General features: G+C 44.5%; 1 protein-coding gene across 26 annotated transcripts in view; it reads left to right on the forward strand.

Moving 5' to 3' along the window:
- AFDN (afadin, adherens junction formation factor) overlaps nt 1-21,968 on the forward strand; it is a 134,738-nt gene that overhangs the window by 110,228 nt on the left and 2,542 nt on the right. For 7 of the 26 annotated variants that reach the window (XM_064445592.1, XM_064445593.1, XM_064445606.1 and 4 more), the window contains 7 exons: nt 842-1,036; nt 1,294-1,385; nt 1,819-2,007; nt 4,668-5,690; nt 12,251-12,385; nt 15,762-16,053; nt 20,291-20,375. In XM_064445592.1, coding sequence (XP_064301662.1) covers nt 842-1,036; nt 1,294-1,385; nt 1,819-2,007; nt 4,668-5,690; nt 12,251-12,385; nt 15,762-16,053; nt 20,291-20,375 — 2,011 coding nt within the window. Of the gene's footprint in view, nt 1-841; nt 1,037-1,293; nt 1,386-1,818; nt 2,008-4,667; nt 5,691-12,250; nt 12,386-15,761; nt 16,280-20,290; nt 20,376-21,968 lie in introns of those variants that run through there. The other 19 variants (XM_064445582.1, XM_064445585.1, XM_064445586.1 and 16 more) reach the window with 10 other exon arrangements.

Below are 21,968 nucleotides of genomic sequence, written 5' to 3' on the forward strand. Positions count from 1 at the left end.
CAAACGCTTTGCAGATGTACATTTTAAAAATTAAGTGATGCGTTTAAACACGCTTCTGGTTTGAAGTAATTTTTATTTTAATAAATGGAATGTAGCGAGTACACAGGGCGTTAAACTTTGGTGGCTTTTTATCCCTTTCATAAAAGCTTCTCTCCGCCTCTTGGAATATGGCTTCCTTGTAACCGGAGAGTGCGATGTGTGGTTACTGAGAGCGAGGCAGAAATAGAAACAGAAGCCCCTGGAACATATTTTGCCACTGAAAATTTCTTTTTTTTCTTTTAAACTAGAAATACTGAAACGTGTCCTCTTAAGTTCCTGTGTCTGATCATAAGAAGTTCTTGGACATTTCTTCACTGTTCTATTTTATCATCCTACTTCAGTGAACAAACAAAAGACATATTTAAGTGTTACGTAAAATAATGTTGTAAAGGAAATAGTTTTTTCAAGGAGGGCCTTTTCTACATATGGGCTAGTACCACAGTTTAGAAAAGAACGGGTTAAAAGAATAAATCCTTATTACCACAGTTCACAGCACCATCCCAGATGCTGTATGCTTCTGAGAACTAGCAAGAGACTTTTCAGTAAAGCACGTTTGGCTTTTCTAAATACCGTGGTACCTTTTCAAAAGCTCTCTTGAAGCATACAGAGCGAAGGAATCCTGTAGAGTTGATAAGAGTGGGATCGTGTATCTGAAGAAGTAGAGACTTTAAAACCTAGCGTTTGCTTTACTGAGAACTCATTTTTAATTATAAACGCGGGGTAGCTCTTGTTGAAGAACAGGCTAGAGGGTGGTTAATGTAAGTGGACTGTAAGGGGGAAAATACATATCCAACTGTTACAGTTTCTGACCGCCGTGGCTCAGGTAAACCGCGACCAAAGAGTGAAGGGTTTGAGCTGTATAATAACTCCGCTCAAAATGGGTCACCTGAGAGCCCTCAGCTGCCATGGACGGAGTACAGTGAACCAAAGAAGCTGCCAGGGGATGATAGATTAATGAAGAACAGAGCCGATCATCGCTCCAGTCCCAATGTAGCAAGTAAGTAAGATTATCCTTCTTTCAGGGGTAGACGCCGCCTCTGCGAGTTTTAGAGGCTGTTGAATTCAAAAAGGGGATGATTGTTTTTAAAAATGGATTAAGTTTAAAATGCCAAGGTAGTAGTAACGTTTGGAGCAAGCCTCTTGTTAGAACTACTCAAAGGAAAAATCATAGTTATTTTGTGAATACTATTATTTTATTAAGTTATGTAATTATTATTAACAGTCATGTAAATGCTTCCTTTAACTTTCCAACAGATCAGCCTCCAAGCCCCGGGGGAAAGAATGCCTATGCATCTGGAACTACCACCAAAATAACCTCAGTCTCTACTGGAAATCTTTGTACAGAGGTCAGAAGTGGCAAACAAAATGCTGGCTATTAAACTTTCCTTAGCTATCAATAGCGGCAGTGTGCTTGAGTCAAACCGGTGTCTCACTTAACTATTTGAACATAATGCTGGTGCTAGTGACTGGCTGGGGGTTTTGCGTATTAGAGCTCATGAAAGACTGAGACAGCTTTGAGTTATTTTTATTCAATTTTGTTCAGTCCTTGTGACTACTTGGGCTTGTACAATACTGCATATGTGTTTTCGGACCATAAAAACATGAGTCATAACCACAGTTCTGTCTGATACTAGACAACCTCTTTATCTCCAGTTCCAGACAAATAATGCTCCTATGAGCCAAAAGAAAACATTTGGAAAATGCATGTTTAGAATAATATCCCATATGGATCTGTGTGACTTAGAAAATTCTACCTTATGTTCTTCCTGCCTTTTTCAGGAACAGACTCTGCCCCCACGACCTGAAGCTTATCCCATCCCAACACAGACCTATACTAGAGAGTATTTCACATTCCCAGCTTCAAAGTCCCAGGATCGAATGGGTCCGGCTCAGAGTCAGTGGCCAAATTATGAAGAAAAACCACAGGTCCAGGCAGAAAGTAATCACTCGATCAATACTACAATGCAGGTGAGAAGTCATTTCTTCCAATATGAGAAAAAAAGAGAAAGAAATTGCTTGCTTTCCACTCCCAGACTGCTGGAGACGTTTTTGCAGATCAGTCAACTCTGTCATCTCTGAGCTGTTGAGGACAAACAACTGTACTTTTGCCAAGATTGGCTTGGGCTCAGAAACCCTACTTCTTTTTTCCCTCCCCGTAGAATTTGTTATCGTGTTCTTGCAGGCCTGTTACCCGGAATGTTTTAATCCCCCATGAGAGGTAATGGGGTGTAGACGGTGGTAGGGTTCGTCTTGTAACATGTTTTGTGATTTTTTCTGAAAAGCAAACTAAATCTTTCGCTCTTCCAAGAAGGTTTATGTGGGAAAATATCTTTGCCTGTGGGGTGCATTGTTTAAGTGACAAAGTGAAGTATTAAAAATGAAATAAAACACTACTCTGAGCCCTATCCAACGTCTTCACTGAAACATATCCCCTGCTCTCAGTTTTAAAAACAAGAATAAATTTAAGTTGCATCTGTTATCAAAGTGCAGATGGTTCCTGACCTGAAATGAATTTACCCACGCTGTACCTTTGTAAATTCAAAAAATAATGTTGTTCTGCTCTTTTTAAATGAGGACTTCACTCAAATCCATACAGGAAATTAAATCTAGATTTATTAAATCCAGTCACTGGATCATCTTTTCCTCTAATCCACCAGTGACTTAAAAATATAGACAGAAACCTTTTTTTTTTGCGATTTTTTAATTTGTGATAGAAGTAGAGCCTTACACAAGGCTCAGTATATTTTACTTTTGGGAAAGTGTGTAATGTAAATTATCTTGAGATTGTGTCTCAGAAGCAAAGTGAGGATTGATCATTGATTACTCGCATGTATCAGCAAGCAAATTCAGTAAACTCAACTGAACGAAGGCTTAGTGCTTTTTTCATTATTATAGATATCAAATCCTAATTATTTCAGCTGTTAGTAAAAGAGATGTTACATTCAAAGTAGGATGGTAATTTTGAAGGAGAAAGCTGCAAGTTAAATGGCTGTGGCAAATAGCTATGAAAATACCGTGCTGAAATAGTGTTGGGCTGACGGTTGGACTTGATGATGCTAGAGGTCTTTTCCAACCTTGATTCTATGATTCTCATTTCTGTGCTTAACTCCTTCACATTTCGTGATTTAATCTCACCTGATCTTAGCTGCGTAGTTAAGGTCTAGGCTCTCTGCCAGCGATGGGATGGGGGAGACTAGTACCTCCAGAGAATGGTTCCTACCCATTTGTCTTAATGGGATGAATTGCTGCCTGGACATGCATCTCTCCCCAGTTTAAGACCAGCTTAAGTGAGTAGCTTAGCTGGTGAGATGAGCCCCATCTGTTAAAGTTGTTGACATGTACCATATTTGACCTACGGTCTTAAAGCTGAGTGCAGTGCAGAAAAGCACTTTCATAAGGCAAACGGCTAGAAGCTTTAGCTCCTTACAAGCACTGAAAGCGTACACAGTTCTTCCCCGGCATACAAATGCTCTTTTAAGGTGAAAATCAGAGGAAAATAGACTTTTTAAAAAAAAAAAAAAAGTCCTTTTAATCTTTACAGTGAGAACTGGGCTTGTAAAAAAAGCTGCCACAAGCTACTGAGCGATGTGAAACGCCTGTTTTCTGTTTTGAAGGCATTAGCAAACTGTTTGGCTAGGTGCATCTTTACAGCAAATCTAACACAAATAGCTGTGTGTTTGGCTCTGCTGGACCAGCAGAGCATGAAAAAAATACACTTGTTCATCTCAAAGAAGGCATTCTTTAGAGGTCATGGTTAAGGTCATCGATGGAGGAAAAAGAAAAGGCGTTTGCTTTGTTAGTCTTCTTTCAGTTGTTGATAATTGGTACATTATGTGTTCAGTGCTTGGTAGTTTCCAACATTCAAAGTATGAATATGTGCTTCACGAAAATCACTAGCAGACTTGATAAGCCTGACCTATGGTCCAGGATTCCTTTTCAGGAGGCTGTACAGTGTGGTGAGATCCTGAGCTTGTATTAAAAAAACCAGCTTGGCGTTTGACGCACTAAAAAGAGTGGCAGAAGCGAGGACCAATACACCTGTGCCCCAGGAGCAGGTAGAATGAGACCTGACTGCCCGGATTCCGTGGCCGTGAGTGGCACTGCAGTAATGGGAGCTTCCCACGGGCCGTCCCCCCTGTTAATGCAGGAGGGTGGGCAGCCGCCCCCGTGTCTCTCCCGCAGCAGCCTTTCTGTTTGCCTTCCCGATAGGAAACACGTTCGGTCAGGCCAGCTGGAGGCTGAATGGCAGAGCTGGTATGCCCGAGCTGTTCCAAGCTCTTGTGGAGGACTCTCATGCTGACGTGGCGGAGGGGGTGTCAGGGATACTCCTGAGAAATTGTGCGAGCCGCAGAGGTTTTCAGCTTAAGCTCCATTTTGCCTTCATCCTTCCTCTCGGTTCGGGTTTCCAGGCATTTCAGAGGTTGCAAAGTCTTCCATGACTAGAACGAGTTAAAAGGGCTGAGGAGAATATTTTATTGTTGGTTTTGGGAAACTTACTGGGCATGGAAATGCTGAAATTCACTAAAAGTAATTACTTTCAGTAATAAGAATGTGGTTTGTGAGCCATTTTCAAATATGTTTTAATATAGATGGACTATGAAATACATGCCTTGTTTCATTTTTTCCAGCGTGTGGCTCGTTCCCAGGAAGAACTCCGAGATAAAGTCTTCCAGCCAGAGAGGAATCGTTTGGAAGTTGTTATACGGAAGGACGTAGAGTACATTGATCGGAAGTCAGACAGCGATCAGTGGATGAATTCATCTGTGGATTCTAGCACATCTAGCCAAGAACATCTGAACCATTCATCCAAGCCGGTCTCGCCTGGTTCTTGTTTAACTAAAAGTGGACCTGGCCGTTGGAAAACTCCAGCTACTAGCCAGCCAACTCCAGTGGCCATTTCCCAGCCCATCAGAACAGATCTTCCCCCTCCGCCGCCGCCGCCTCCAGTGCATTATGCAGCCGAATTTGATGAACTACAAATGGATTTGCCTCTGCCTCCCCCTCCTCCTCCAAACCAGATAGGAGCACAAGCATCTTCCCAGGTAGCCGCTGCTGAGCGTAAAAAAAGGGAAGAGCATCAGAGGTGGTATGAAAAGGAAAAGGCGCGTTTGGAAGAAGAACGAGAAAGGAAACGTCGTGAGCAGGAGAGAAAACTGGGCCAAATGCGTTCTCAGCCACTAATTCCTGCTCAGCCTGTGGCTCCCCCTGTTCCCCTTCAACAAGTGAAATCAGAAAAACCTTCAACTCTGCAGAGGTCTCAAGAAACAGTCATTCGAGAGCTGCAGCCCCAACAGCAGCCTCGGACTATTGAGCGGAGAGATCTGCAGTACATCACTATCAGCAAGGAAGAACTGTCCTCTAGCGATAGCCTCTCCCCGGACCCCTGGAAACGGGACGCTAAGGAGAAACTGGAGAAGCAGCAGCAGATGCACATTGTGGACATGCTGAGTAAAGAGATTCAGGAACTCCAGAACAAGCCGGATCGTACAGCAGAGGAAAATGACCGCCTGCGCAAACTCATGCTTGAGTGGCAGTTCCAAAAGCGACTTCAAGAATCAAAGCAAAAGGATGAGGATGATGATGAAGAGGAGGATGATGATGTGGATACTATGCTCATCATGCAGCGACTGGAAGCAGAAAGAAGAGCAAGGGTAAAAGGGGATAATCCTTTCTAGACAGAAGTTTTGTAAATGTACATCTTGGTGGGCTCTCTGACTTCGAGTATTTGGATGCTCTTATAGGGTAAAGGAGGATAAAGCTTTCTTAAATATGTTGAATTTTAGAATTGCTAACTTACAGAGGCTTCGCCAGTTAGTTGATGTATTTGTGAAATGAAAGTATCATAGCTACCTGTTATAAAATCCAAGTTGGCAGCCAAATTTACTCTTCTAGTTGTGGGGAAAGAAATTCCTTTGGATCAAGGGATTTGGCCATGTAGTAGGAGTAGGATTAGAGGGTTAAATGTGGCAGGGATTTGCTTACGGGAATGTGAGCAGAAACATTTGAAAAATATGAAAGTCTCCAGGAGAATCAGGAACAAAAAATACTGCGACATTTATTTATACACACACGCACCCTCCCATTCCCCCCACCCACCCCCAATATATTTACCTCTGAGTGTTCATATTTATAGTCCTGGGCCTGAACACAGATGCTGAATGCATGTGAACACCGAATGTTTCCAGGGAACAGCGAACTGAACTGAGGTTCTGCTTTTCTGGTGTTCTCCAAGTTAGAGGTTGGGGCGTAAGGCAGCTGCTGCCTCTGTCTTTGCCACCAGCTCCACGGTGACCCCAGCAGTGCTGGGGGGAAGCACCAGGCTGAGCCACGTGGTGTTGGATCCACCCGGCCTGGGGCTCCGGCTCACACATCCCTGGATTCCACATGGTGTCCGGTTTAACCAGTATCAGACAAGGTTTGCTTATCTTAGCTTCAGTACTGTGGAAGCTCGTAATATACCGAATCAGATAATACAAGCGTATAGTACAGAGAACTTTTTATCACTCTGGTGGTGGCTGTTGTCTCTCAGAATCTGTTAAATCTATTGCTACTGGGAAACAATTTCTATAGGAAAATCTGTTCTTCTTTTCTGAATAATAGCACGGATACCAAAGTTACGTGCAATAGCTATGCTTTGACAGGCTTAAAACTGGCTCTGTAAAATGCTGAATGTCTTCTGTTTGTTTATCTTGAAAAGTTAATTCTGTGATAAGCAATTCTTGAGAAATGTTTGCACATGCTTATTTTGACACTCGGAAATAGCTATCCGCTGGAGTAGCATTTGACTTCAGGATTGTTTTGGCAGCTTGATTTCCTAAACTTACTCTCCTCATATTTACTGCAGTCTGCGCTGCTTTCCTTTTTTTCTTGTAGCTAACTTCATTACTGTGTAAAATAACAGATACCTCAAAGTTGGAAACTGAAGAAAGGAAAAGCTGAATGTATCTTTGGCAAACAGGTTGCGCTAAAGCCCAGCATCGCTGACGTGTAATTCGTAGCACATAGGCAGTTACCTGTGGGCATAAAAAAATCCATGTAAACTGCTGTTTTAACAAACAACGTCTTTAAAATGTTCCTGTAGCAAGGCTAAAAAAGCCATTGTAGAAATAGAACAGTTGTAGCGCTTAACATTATATCAGTCTTCTCTGCTAGTGCCAGATCTAAAATACTGTTTGTGCATCAAGTTCTTCCAGCGTTCTGGAACATTTTGAAACTAAAAAAAATAGTAGTTGTCTTGAGCTGAAGCGATGCTTGCCTTCTGGTCACACTTCACTGCCTGTGCTGCTAGAGGCGCAGTAAGTAGCACCTCTGGAGAAGCACTGAGGTTTTGAAGGGGTCAAACAGATACTGATAAACATTTCAGATTATTCGATTGTCTTCATTTCTGTATTTCAGGATTATGTCAATTCAGTTCCTCGTTCTAAAGCAGCTGACTTAACAAATAAAAGAAAATGCTGTTGAAATAGCACAAGTCTAACCTATCTTTATTTTCACTGTGCATCTTTCTTTTTTTCCCCTTTCTTACTCCCTGCAGCAGACTGCTGTGCCAGCAATCTCTGTTCTAGACTTGGTATGTCCGTTTCTTTCTCTTCAATATCTCTTTCCCGTTTCAATTCCTGATACTATTAATAACCACCCCATGTGCTTTGGATGACGATTTGGCATCTTTGGGTGTCCAAAAATCATTGTGATACAACGAGCACTAAGCTAGCTGTGAGCATGCATGTGAGTGTTTCCAGATGTGGTGACTCCTTTCCCCGTGTTTCCTTCCTTTCAGACGTTGTGTTCTGCTTGCAGGCTTGATCTGTTTGTTGTCGCTGTGGTCTAATATCGAACTGTGTATTTGATGTTGTGTGCAATTGTGTTCATAAAAATCTTACTAAGCACTTTGAACGGAGAAGCTGTGAGGTAAGGTTTCCTCTCTTCCCTTCCCCGCCCCTGCAGGTTTTAGAAGAGCTCTGGCAACACCGTTCCTTTCCAGTCTGAAGTCAAATTGTCCTGAGAGCCTAATAGCACAGTGTACTGCTTCAGCACATGCTGAGTCCCTGTTGTTTACAGGTGTCACCATTTTCTCATTAAAGTAGAAATGGATTGTAAACTCAGAAATTACTTCTGAACGAATATTTCCAAGTAGGTCACATAAACGTGCGATTATTAAGTTCCCATATAATTTCAGTTTCAGTTGGTTAATACCGTTCTCTTGCATCTAAAACACGACAGGCTTCCAAATTGCGACAGGAATTGATATGGCTCCAACTAATTCTGTGTTTTTTATTGCTCTCACCGGAAATGAGTACATGGAAAAAAGAGTTCCGTAGTCTTCTAGAGGACAAATACATCCCCTTCAATGAGTATTTCTGTATCAGTAGTATACGGATTTGAAAGAAGGGTAATGCTTGCAAGTCCTGCTAGTATAATTAACTTCTGCTGCTGGAAAAAACTGTAAAGATGGCCGTTAAAAATATGAACTTGGATATTCAGCACTGCTTTATTTTTTAAAAAAAATCAGCTTTTAAAATGCATCCTGCAGATGCTTTAGTAAGCCAGCCTCAGGAGTTCAGTGTTGTAGCTGTGTGGTACATGAGGATTAAGCAGTTGACAGCAGGAAGACAGGTGAAGCGTGTCAGCTTTCCGAACTAAAGGATGAGCCAGAAGCCAAGGGGGTTTCAGACTTAGTATCTATCAGTATTTTTTCTTATTACTACTCCTATGTTTTGTTGCTTAAGCCTTGGTCCCTGGGGCTGTGACTAGATAGATAAAGTACTTTGCCGAGCAGGCTGTAAACTTCTGGATCTTTCTGCGGTGGGAGGTTGTGAAGGCAGACGGTATCATCAGCTTTAAAAATGGATTAGACAAATTCATAGACGGCACGCCTGTAACCAGCTACTGGAAGGATTACAGGAGGCTGTACCAGCTGGCTTCTCCAGCACCACGCTGGACGCTGGGGAAATACTAGAAGAAATGGCCAGGCTCATGTGCACGAGCTGGGGACAGGATGCTGCGCTAGACGGGCCCCTGGCCTGAATCAGCCGAGGATTTATGATGTTCATAAATTTAGCTTTAAAAACAAGAAAGCAAGCCAGTTGTGAAATGGATGGTGCTGAACGCTATACCCAGTAAATACCGCGTTTTCCTAATTTCATTGTTTTCATGCTGTTCGCGTGACTTGCTGGGCATAGCTGCATCTGTCCTGTACCACTTCATGTACTCAAGAAGTCACTTTGTGGTTTGGGGGGGGTGGGGGTGAAAATACACTTTAGAACGCCCCGTGCTTTCTTCTGTATGTCTAGCGCGAGCACTGGTGATGGCTGTTCTGCTGATCAAAAGGCTGCTGAAAGGTGAGGAACAGTTTTGCATGAATTGCCGGCTTGGCTAGTGTTTGTCGTCTTTAAATTGCCCAGGCCACTAACAGATCTGACCCAGCTTTAGTTGTCATAAATAAACATGTGTAAATCTAAAGTTCTTCTGGAACTTCTTTTAAAGCCTTCTAAGCAGTCCTTGGAGAAATGAATTTTGTCTGGAATCTGAGGCTCCCTGGGTGCCTGCCAGTCCCGCGAATATCTTAGCGTCCGATAAGGAGCCGATGGGCTGAAGGGGTTACGAGGAGCAATAGCTCAGGAGGAAGGAGGCCTTTCTTGCCCCCTGCTAGGTCGGAGTAGTGCTGCAAGCGTCGGCTGGCGGTAGCGGGACGGAGCTGTGCGGCTGAGCGAACTGTTGGCGCTTCCAGTAGAGCTGGGGCAGAGCAGGGGGAAAGAATTAGTGCTTTGTGCTTGGCTGCTTTGCTGAGCTTGGGAGAACGCTCTTCTCCGTCACTCTGGCTGTACGGATCGGTTGTTTCTACCTGATAAAATCCAAACCTGTGCTGCTTTGGAGAGACCCTGGAGGTACAGTAAATCACATGAAAACATGACTTTTAAACTAGACAAGTACTGAATCCAGATATTTGACCTGGGAGTCTAATGGCCCTCTTACTAGAAGTGGGACGTGAAGCCAGGTTTCCTTAGCGTCTTGGAAATTAGGGAGTTTGGTTTGAGCTGGGCACTGCTGCGTGCACTCATGAACACAAGTGCCTTCAGGCGCTCCGGCGTGCCTTGCCGTCCCACCGCTCCCGGCCTCGGTCTGGGAACCCGTAGAAACTGGTTACTAATCATAAAGACGTGAAAGGTCACTCTCCATTAGTTGCTTTATTCCCTCTCGTGCCTTACGTATCATTTTTGGCCTTTTTACCAGGTATTATGTTTAGAACTGCCTCTGACCTGGATAGAGTGGCCTTTGCAGTTATTTGGGGTCAGATGTTGACAGCAGTTCCCAGGTGGGCACCCTGCCCAGCTCCCCCTTCTTTCTCTAGTTACGCTCACAAGAAAACAGAACATCCCCTTTAATTTAATTTGAAACACTTTTTTTTTTTGTTTAAGTGCATTTGAATAGGAATACTCGCTGCGAAGCAAAAAGGCATCCATGCCGTAACCTGGGGTCAGTGGCTGCCATGTTCAGAGTTTTTCTCTAAATGCACTTGGGACAGAGTCAAGGAGTTTTCCGGTAATTTTTCACTGTGCTGGTTTTGCCCCCCTTGTTTTTTTTAAGAGGAAATTACTTCTCTTCTATAAACTCTTTTGAATTACGAGCTGTCTTTCCTTTTGACAGCAATATTATCTCCTTTGTTAAAATAATGTCTTTTTAATAACCGAGATAAGAAGAGGTCTTAATCCAAGCAGGGAGTTGGTTAACTATTTTATTCCCTGCTCTACTGTACATACTGAGCTTGATGTTTATCTTCGTGTCATTTTGAGTTAGGAATTACAAAAATTTTAGGCCTAAATAAGGGGAATTTACTCAGAGGTAGCATCCTCTAGTATACGTTTGCCAAACGCCTGCCTACATGAAATGAACTGGTTTTGTTCTTTAGCTTTCATGCTCAAAAATGGTGGGTTTTAACACTTCAAATGAGAGGTGTTTTCCCTTCAGTTGGTCTGTATAGCTGCTTGAAGATGTAGAAGGCAAATGGTTTCAAAATTACCTGTTGTACCTGTGCCCATAACACCAGTGGGGGGGAAATAATGACCAGAAAATCTGTGTGTGTCCCCCAAAAAATAATTTTTAGAATTTATTGGAAAATTTGTTAGAAAACCTAATCTGCTTTAAAGCACGTTTCCTGTTAGTTAATGGGGGGGGGGGAAGAGATACCTATATGAAGATTGTCATCACAAAGTCTATTAAAACTAAATTTTTCTTACTGTATCGTTATTGCTTCGTGTCTAAGGGCCTTTCGCTGTAAATGAAACTGGATTGTCAAAGCAAATGCAGGAGCAGAGAAGTGTCTGTGTTACAGGCGGCTCATAGCAAGATACACCAACCGGTACAAAAGATCTTGGGCGGGGGGAGAATCCCTTTAAAACAGATGCTGCAGTAAGAAATAACACAACATGTGGTCCAGTTAATTTCTACTTGGGAATATTGTTGTGCCAGCGAATATTACTGTCCATCAAGGGCTTAGATACTGTTAGCTTTAAATTTGGGTTGTCGCTCAGTTTTATCCGTGCAGTGTTTGTCGTAAGCGTATATAGAGTAGTATTGGCTGTTGGGCATCAGTTGTTCGTGTGAGCTGTTTCATCTCAGTAGTCAGAGGTTTCTCTGCCTTGCTCTGCTTTTTCCAAAACACGTCGCTGCAGACACAGTGGGAGATTTTATTTATCTCCTGAGACTATTTGCAGACTTGCTGAACGAGCCTGTTACTTTAAACGGATTGACCCTTTGACTAATGAGTCATGATTTTCCGGTGCTTAAATACTAATCCAAAATGAAAAACCAATTGGCTGCTGGAGCTGTGGGCTGTTGGTTCCAAGTATTTAATTTCACTTTACTGTACCTATGAGACTATGGTTGCTGAAGCTGACTGGAACGTGAGTCACCTCAGTTTTCTGCTAGGGGTTCATATATGACTGCGAAAAATGTCTCCCTGTGTGTGTTGTGCTTTTATGTGTGTAGTTCTGTGCATCTTTTTTTTTCCTTTTTTTTTTTTCCTTAGGGACTTTAGGGAAACCAGTGTAACAAAGCATATTCGTAGCATCTGGGAATTATACTGATTTATCTGTAGTATAGCATTTTCTATTCAATGAGTTATTTTTAGAGGCAAATACTTGGGTTACTTTTTAAGTTTTGACCCATCTTATCCACATGAGTGACAAAAAAATTCAAGAGGCGTCTCTGTTAGTTACAGGATGAAGAACGCAGACGGCAGCAACAGTTGGAAGAAATGCGCAAGCGAGAAGCTGAAGACAGGGCCAGGCAGGAGGAAGAGCGCCGACAGCAAGAGGAGGAGCGGACCAGAAGAGAGGCTGAAGAAAAGGTGGTGGTCTTCTGATGCAGGGGTTCTTGCAGGCCTCTCCTCTTTAGCCTGGCCAGTAACAGCTCCGTGTTGGCTCAGCCAGGGGTTAAACACGCTAGCCCTAGCGACAATGGTTGTGGCCCAAGGTGTCAGTATATCCAATAAAACCCAAAAGTAATTAAACAGATACTCCATTTGCGGCGCCGGGCTGACTGGTACGGCAGGAGCACGACCGTAGGCTCACCCGCTGGAGGTTTCTAGCAGAGGCCAGGGCTTGCCTTCAGGGCTTTTCCTGAAAATTATGGCAGAAATCAGTTACCTCCTGGTTTCCTTCAGCCCCCAGCGTGACTTGCCTACCTCCTTCATTGTAACAGCAGAGTTAGTGGTGCTGGGTTTTGTTGTGCCTCAGAGACGGCAGTAATTGTTTCATATGGAGAGAGAGAGAGAAAGAAATAGGAAATACAGTGGAGATGTGTACCATATTGCCTTTTGTGTCTGCACTATGGCAGTGTCGTGGGTTTGGCTGGGACAGAGTGAATTTTCTTCGTAGTAGCTGGTAGGGGGCTGTAGTTTGGATTTGTGCTGGAAGCAGTGCTGATAACACAGGGATGTTCCAATTCCTCCTGAGCAGGGCTTACACACAGTCAAGGACTCTTCCAGCCTCTTGTGCTCTGCCGGGTGCACAAGGAGCCAAGAGGGGAGGGGGCACAGCCAGGAGAGCTGACCCTAAGTGGCCAAAGGGATATTCCGTACCATATGACATCATGACCAGTATATTAACTGGGGGAAGCTGTTGTGGTTTAGCCCCAGTCGGCAACTAAACACCTGGCAGCCGCTCGCTCACTGCCCCCACCCCAGTGGGGTGGGGGAGAGAATTGGGAGAGCAAAAGTAAAAAAACTCGTGGGTTGAGATAAGAACAGTTTAATAATTAAAATAGTAATAGTAATAATGATGATGATAAGTAGAAAAATATAAAGAAAACAATGAGAGAGAAAGAAGGGAAACCCCGGGGCAGGGGGAAGTGTTTGGCAGGTGGTGAAAGGCTGCATCAATGCCGCCAGTCCCCGCGCTGCGATCGCTGCTTCCCCCAGCCAACTTCCCCATTAATATACTGGGCATGACGTCATGCTACCGGGATGATCAGGGGCTGGAGCATCTCCCTTGTGAGGAAAGGCTGAGAGACCTGGGCTTGTTCAGCCTGGAGAAGAGAAGGCTGAGGGGGATCTCATCAGTGCCTATAAATATCTGAAGGGCGGGTGTCAGGGGGATGGGGCCGGGCTCTTTTCAGAGGTGCCCAACGCCAGGCCAAGGGGCCACGGGCACAAGCTGGAACACGGGAAGCTCCCCCTGAACATGAGGACAAACCCCTTCCCTGTGCGGGTGCCAGAGCAGGGGCACAGGCTGCCCAGAGAGGCTGTGGGGTCCCTTCCCTGGAGACATTCACCCCCCGCCTGGACGCGGCCCTGTGCCCCTGCTCTGGGGGTGCCTGCTCCAGCAGGGGTGGGACGGGGTGAGCTCCAGAGGTGCCTCCCAACCCCCACCAGTCTGGGATTCTGTACGGAATATCCCTTTGGCCAGTTTGGGTCAGCTCTCCTGGCTGTGCCCCCTCCCCTCTTGGCTCCTTGTGCACCCGGCAGAGCACAAGAGGCTGGAAGAGTCCTTGACTGTGTGTAAGCCCTGCTCAGGAGGAATTGGAACATCCCTGTGTTATCAGCACTGCTTCCAGCACAAATCCAAACTACAGCCCCCTACCAGCTAGTACAAAGAAAACTAACTCTGTCCCAGCCAAAACCATGACAAGGAGGACAAGGATTGGTTTCCAGAAAGGAATTAAATTCAGGAGATGAGTCACTATGTAATGAAACGGATACTAAAAATTCAGGCTCCTAGGTTCGTTCAGAACATTATACATGAATGTGAGAAGTTTATTGTTCAAGACTGGAAGACAGAGTGCCTCATTTGGCTCTCAGCATGTTTGTTGAGACCCTCTTCTTCCTAGAGAAGGAACAGTTCAGACTGAAGACTTGCATGTTAGTTAACAATGACTTCGGAACAAAGAAAGAGGGCTAGCTTTTAATGTTGAGAGAAATTTCATCTTAGAAGATTGAGCAATTATATTAAAAAAAATTATCCCAAACCCTTAGATATATTCACTTTGTTAATTTGCTTTGTTAGATTGCTTTCAAGCTTGGTTAGGCTGTTTTCCATAAGCACTATGGGTTGATGAGTAGAAGAGGGCGGTGCTAGGTGAGAAGTGAGGAAGGTGTATCTGGACTGAGGAAAGTATTTGAAAATATACTGTAGGAAGTTGGGGGGGCGGGGGAAGGGGCAACCAAAAAGAAACCAGCCAAGGCTTTCTTAATTTCTGACAGCGATGCAGCCTGGTTTTAGAGAGTGGTACCTGGAGATGAGTTTCATGTCTTTGCTCTAGATGAACAAGATCAGAATTATTATTGTTTAGGATAAATGACTCTCAACGTTGAGCAGATAAGCAGAGAAGGGGGATTTTCTTTTTTTTAAACGTATGGATTAAAACCAGAAAGGATGGTTGTTCAAAATGTGATGTATTCCCAGCAGGAGTTGTACTCTGCTTAGACAAAAGGGTTTTTTGTAACATCTGGTTTCCAAATACAGGTTTTAATTAATTATTAAACTACTGAATAGACGCTTGTATTTATTTACAATGTGGCTAGACAAGAGCCGAAGAAAACTAAATGATATTTAGTGTAAAACAGTAAAAATCTTTTAAACTGGAAAAATACATAGAAGATATTTCATGGCCTTTAAATGGTCAATAGTCTCATATAAATATCATTAGCATAGCTTATTTTTGTTTCTTAGCAATATTTTTAACAAACAGTTATTTGATGTCGGGATTACAAAAGTTCTCTGTAATTTGATTCCTACGTGAAAGTAGTTTTCCTGGTGTTATACTAGAGGCTTTGTTAGGAGTCATCTATTCCAAGGCTCTGTTTATGAATTTACATTGTATAAGCATGCAGCAAAATTACAGAGTTCCTTTTTTAAGAGGGTAGTTAATTTTAGTTATTTCCCTCTCCCACAGGTTCTTTACAGCCTTAGTAAATCTACCCCTTATTACCTGTAGTTACATTTTGAGTAATATATGCTGGAATTGCCCTTAGTTCACACAGACGGCCCTTGGTTACCAGAGGCAGTGGTAAATCTGGCCGTAACAGCATCGCTGTGTTACAGGCCAACTGCTGTTTCTTTCATAGCCGTAAATATCCCTCGTATGAGTCCATATAGATGCCCTGCTTATCACCAGAAAAGGAGACAAAAAAGAGACATTTGTAGTTCGGTGGTGGAAAACTTAAATCTCTCGTAGACAGAACTGTCTTTCTGACCACTGTGTTTCTGTTTCCCCTGGGCTTGCAGAGGCGACAGGAAGAGGAGTACTACAGTCGCTTAGAGGCTGAAAGGCGCAGGCAGCACGATGAAGCAGAACGAAGATTACTGGAACCTGACGAGCCTGGTCTGTACAGACCTCCGCTTCCACGGGAATATGAACTCCCATCCCCAACCCCTTCATCTAACGCTCCTCCTCCCCCACCTCAGCGAAACACCTCTTACCTCAAAACACAGGTCCTCTCCCCTGACACGATTTATACTGCCAAGTTTGTTGCATACAATGATGATGATGAGGAGGAGGAGGATTCCAATCTAGCAGGTCAGGATAAGTACTCCAGCACAAGAAAATCTTATGGTGACTTTCCTCCTGCCACCCTTAAGCCACAGCAGCCCTCCCGCCAGCCTCGCCCAGTTTCAGATGGCCTCTTTCTTTCCAACTCATTCCAGCCATCTCCAGTCAATGCCAACAGTACTACTGCCAAAAAAAGCCAGCCCCAGCCCCCACCAAACAAACCGAGTTTCATCCATGCCAGCAGCTCTAAAGGTAGACACCCTGAAATCAATCATCTCTACAGAACTATCCTCATGTTTTCAACTCTGGTGCTGTAGATCGAACCTCTTACTTTGTGATTTATTTTTTTCCCACTTAATCGCTATTTTCACTATGGTGATCTAACTTAAATCCTGATATTAATATGAATCCTCCAATTTTTAATTGTTTTGATCTTTCAAATTTCCTTGTTCCTACCCAAACTCTTCAAAAGCAAAAATTCCATCTTTCACAGAATGAATCAGAAATGATTTTAACCGTTGCTCACCCGCTTCAAAGTACTGTTGGTTTTGGCTTTCATCCTGTATCTTTCAGTGATTTGTTTTGTTTGACTGACCACTGGTTACTCAGGGCATCTGGAAATGCACCTTTCTTGAACACAGGAAACCTCTTCTAATGGGTTCATGGACAGAGCTTATCCTCTGCTTTCATTATTGGTACCAGGGCGCTCTCTTTTAATGGTGTGTGCAAATGGCTTTTAAAATGACCTTGGTAGACATAGTTCTTAAATATCCAAGCACCAAGAGACCTATAGGACATGCAGTTAGTGTCATGTGTTAGACACCATTCCTGGACTTCTGATTTGTACAGTGCCGTTTCCTTGCAAAGAGAGACAAAACCCCTCAATTTCATCTTAGTGCTTTTTGCCTTCATCCTTCCCTCCTCTTTTGCACCCCTGTACTTCTTTGTCTCCCCATCTTGTTTCTTTTATAAGTACAAGCGGGCAACCGTAATGGAGTTTAATTTCAAGTAGAGCTCCAGTTGCTAGTGACTTCAGCACCGTATTTTATCTGCAGAGAACTAGTTTAGCTGTACTTGTGAATTCAAAGCTAATTCAGTCCAAAGTTCCATGCTAAATTTTGTTTTAAAAACAGCTGTCTGCGTAGATCTCACTCTAATACATCTGCAGTTTATTAATGAAGATTTTGTCTTTAAACAGTAGCATCCCTACATTTTTCTTCCGTATTCTTCTGAAGGCAACGGTGGCCATGACATTCCCCTAGTTTGTTCTTTGTATTTGTGCTGGAAGGCGTCAAATGCCTGGCAACCAACTCCAGCTGATCAAATCATCCTTCAGAGGGTAGCAAGTCACCCGAGATAGCAAGGGAAGAAGTGTTTATGCTGGCTTCTAGCTGAATGGCGAACTTGTTTGCTGGATTCAAGCCTCAGTGACAAATGTGGAAGCCTACAATCAGGTATATCCCTGATCGCCTTCTTGGCCACCTAACAGATTATGAAAATCACTTTCTTTAATCAGAGGTGTGGTGTGCCCTGGCCATAGGGAGCATTCGGGCCCCAGAATAGGTTCCATCTATTGAGGGCACTTCTAATCCAGCTGCAGTAGCGCGTGAGTCTGATTCGGGGTATGCATGAAGCCGTACAGGTGCATGATACGCTGAGCTTCCTGTCCGCATCCTTTTCAGTTAAAGCTCAAGTCATTGTTTTCCAGCAAGACGTCCTTCCCTTTGCAGGGCAAAGGAGTTCCTGCTACAGCTGGACCGCGTCTAGTGCAGAAGAGAAGCTCCGCACAGCACTGTGTAGTTTAATCCTGCTGCAGGGACAGTAGTTTAGCTCGGTTATAATTACTGTCCAGCTGATAGAGCTGGTGCTTAGTGTCACTGTCTGGGGTGGGTACAGCACCCGAGTTGCACCAAAAGTGTTCACACTGATAGTCGACGAAATGGGAAAACAAACCGGTTTGTTTACGCTGGTGTTGCCTGTGCGATCTCGTGCTGCACAAGTCCCTACGGATCCTGCAAGCGTCTGTCGCTCCTGTCTGCCTCTGTCGCAGGCTCCAAATCTGAAAGGAAGGTGAGGGAAGGTTTTAGCTTTCCAGTGTGTTGTCGTTAGACTGGAGTACAAGTAGACATGCCGTGCACTGCCTGCTATGGGCTACCATTACAGTGCGAGTAATTCCCTGGAGCCTTCCGACCGTGCACGTGGAGCCTGCTGGTAAACCCACAACCAGCGATCCCGAGTCACGGTTTTGTGTCAGGAGGACTCTAGCATTTGAGCACCTTATATCACACAGAGTTAAAGTAAGATTAAAGAAAGACAGGAAATAGGTGCAAAAGGTTCTCATCAACCACTGTGACTATGTTGTCAGCTTGCTCTCAGGAATATTCTGAAACAGCAGGCTTCTGACATGAAACTTGTGCTCTCTCTGTACGGAATTTCCGTTCTTTCAAAGGACTGGCTTTTTGTAGAAATTCTTACTTGAAGCTGACGGTAAGAGAGTGTAAAACGGGCCTTCCATCACAACATGTAGGCTTCCAAAGGCCTGTGCTTCCCTTCCCTAGTTGGCACTTTGAAGGCTGTACCTGCAATGAACTCTAGAGCCATCAGTCACTAGTTGTCACCACCACTCTTCCTGCCTCCCATCATCCACAACCCAGAATGCCGTTTCATATGTAATTGCATTTCCCAATCCTGCTTTCTGTTAATATTCATGGGAAAATGAACGTCAGGAAAGTGAAATGTTCAGTGGTACTTTTTTGTGTGTGCGCATTTGTTTTTCCTGGAAAACAATCAGGACGACCTACAAAGTTAGGGTTTTGGTAACCGTTAGGGAATATTGTAGAATGATGCTTCGCCTTTAATAACCTAATTCATAAACCATACAACTAATTCTGAATACTCTTATTTCGTAATTTTTAAAATAGCCATGAGAACAGGTTAACTTCACCTGATTGCTCAAGCTTCTGTGAAGACTGCCTGCGTAACGTACAAAGCCGTTTGCACAAAATGCAGCGTTCACTGTGCAGTTTCCCATCTCCCATCTCGCTGACTCTGTTACATCGCTGTCCTTTGCAGCTCTTTTCTGTTCTGAATGTTAACTCTAGTAAAACACGCTTCTGCAAATTTGGCTCTCATACCTTCTTCCACCGGCTCTCTTAAGACCGCTGGGTCTTGTCAACCAACCAGTTAAAAAGCCAGCGCCCGAACCACAGCCGCTCGCCTAAAGCGGGTGGAGGTGAGGGGCACAGCCTGCGCGTCCAGACGGCTCAAAGCAGCAGTTCAGACTCGCGTCTGAACGGGGGAAAAAAACCTTTGTGTGCCTGGTATGATTCGGTCTGCTACAAATTGGTGGTGGAAACAGTTTAGCTTACAACACGCTAGCTAAATTGGCTTGTGTGTTCCAGCCTCGTGCGTGTCTCTTACTGAACATTGAGGAGGTGTTACATGTACCGGTGGAAGAAGCAAACATTTCCCCCTCTACCGACGAAGGTTCACAAGACATAACGTGTACAATATTGAGACCAGAACTGTCTGGAGACAAATCTGAGTATTGCGCTGAGTTATTTTTACTCTCTTCCTGACAGCTATTTAAGAGCATGTGGTCTTAAATGCAAATTAAATTATTAAACTTCTTGATTGGAAAGAAAAGGTTTTGTCTTGTGGCCTTTAGAAAGAATTAATATGATGTGTAAAACCTGTGTGTTCCATCAACTCAAACTGAAGGTGCAGTGCTGCAAGATCCCTGCTTGAAATTCAAGTCGAGGGCAGGGAGTGATACAGTTCGCTTAATCAGACTAAACAGAGACACAAATTCTGACCCTGCTGAATTGCGAAGATGGTATATACTAATCTTGCTTCAAGCCTCACAAAGAGAGCAGCTGCCGCCAACTGATTTCCTGTGGAGCTTGTTACAGGATAATGAAGTGTGTTGCTCTTTCTGCCAGCCTCCTTGAACAACTTCTCATGTCTGTCTTACAGTACGCCGTGATGCAGTAAAGACCGTGAGTTGATAGGAGCTGGACAGCCTAAACAAAACATATTCCAATTCAAAATTAGGAATAAAAAAATTCCAGCTGTTATGAGGGGGCATGGAATTTAGTAGTACTAGGTTTAAGTATTCTACAGGTCGGATGACCCTCTAAATTTATTTCTGATTCTAGTTTGAGATTATTTCTTAGAAGAAGCACTGCACCTTTTTGAAGAAGTACAGTGTAAAACTTCTGTGTTGTAACTGCAGTTCTTCAACTTCCTTTTTCTTTTACATAAGGAATAAATTCATACACTGGATCTACAGGAGCAGCTGTTGGGGCCCATGAAGTTTATCGGGATCCAAGAGACAAAAGATCTAAAAGGTAACATGCAGGAGCCTGTTAACCTTTATAGAGCTGCCTTGACTAACTTCTGCAATATCTTCTGTTGTTGTATCTCTGTGGGCTATCCAAAAATTCTGCAGTTGGCACTAGAGGGTCTTGGGTTACTATAAAATACAAATAAGTTCTCCACAAGGCTTTAGGTGATTTGAAGTACTACTTCACAGCAGCAACTTTCAGTGCTACAACTGAGTAAACTCAGTAAATCATTATAAATTAACAACTTCTACTGTTCTAGGTGTATTTATCAATCTGAACAGTACCTCTCAAGTGGGACTGGATTCTTAACAAATTTGTAATAAGTATAAACATGGCCAGGCTGGAGAGCTGGGCCCAGGGGAACGTCAGGGAATTCAACACGACCAAGTGCCAGGTCCTGCCCTTGGGGAGGAACAACCCCCCGCACCAGCACAGGCTGGGGGGGACCTGCTGGAGAGCGGCTCTGCTGAGAAGGCCCTGGGGGTGCTGGGGGGCAGCGAGGTGACCCTGAGCCAGCACCGGGCCCGTGGGGCCAAGGGGGCCAGCGGTGCCCTGGGGGGCATGGAAAGGAGTGTGGCCAGCAGGGCGAGGGAGGTTCTCCTCCCCCTCTGCTCTGCCCCAGTGAGGCCACACCTGGGGGGCTGCGGCCAGTTCTGGGCCCCCCAGGTCAAGAAGGGCAGGGAGCTGCTGGAGCAAGGCCAGCGCAGAGCTGCCAAGGGGATCAGGGGCTGGAGCATCTCCCTTGGGAGGAAAGGCTGAGAGACCTGGGTCTGTTCAGCCTGGAGAAGAGAAGGCTGAGGGGGATCTCATCAGTGCCTATAAATATCTGAAGGGTTGGGTGTCAGGACGATGGGGCCGGGCTCTTTTCAGCGGTGCCCAACGCCAGGCCAAGGGGCCACGGGCACAAGCTGGAACACGGGAAGCTCCCCCTGAACATGAGGACAAACCCCTTCCCTGTGCGGGTGCCAGAGCAGGGGCACAGGCTGCCCAGAGAGGCTGTGGGGTCCCTTCCCTGGAGACATTCACCCCCCGCCTGGACGCGGCCCTGTGCCCCTGCTCTGGGGGTGCCTGCTCCAGCAGGGGTGGGATGGGATGAGCTCCAGAGGGCCCTTCCAACCCCTGCCAGTCTGGGATTCTGTGATATGGCCTCTATACGTTAGTGGCGAGCTTTACTCCATAGCATACTGAGGATGTGGCTGGGCTTGGTTAGGATTCTGCAGAAGCTGTTAGGCCAGTTCCTGCATTTTAAAATGTAGTTAATGTTTCAGTGGAGTTTGCCGAGACCTCTTGGAGCTAAAAGTAAAACCTCTTCTGATCAAGAAACTGAAATGGATATTAAAGCTTCGTTATAACGAGAGCTAATCACATATGCATTGTTGCAGCCACAGCTAAGAATGATTTGACATCTTCCCTAAGGTGGTCAGAAAGATGTATATGACACTTGGTTTGCTCCAAGGGTAGGAGATCAGTCCAGGAGCTTAGGCAACGATTACGCTCAGAAGCTTTTCCAGTATAGAAGGAAACGCAGCGGTGTCGCAGCCGCTGCGGCACACCTCGTACTAGTAGCTTTGTTTACCAAGACATAAAAGCTTTGTA

This window comes from Phalacrocorax carbo, chromosome 3 (genome assembly GCF_963921805.1).
Source record: "Phalacrocorax carbo chromosome 3, bPhaCar2.1, whole genome shotgun sequence".
In the NCBI taxonomy this organism is placed as follows: Eukaryota; Metazoa; Chordata; class Aves; order Suliformes; family Phalacrocoracidae; genus Phalacrocorax; species Phalacrocorax carbo.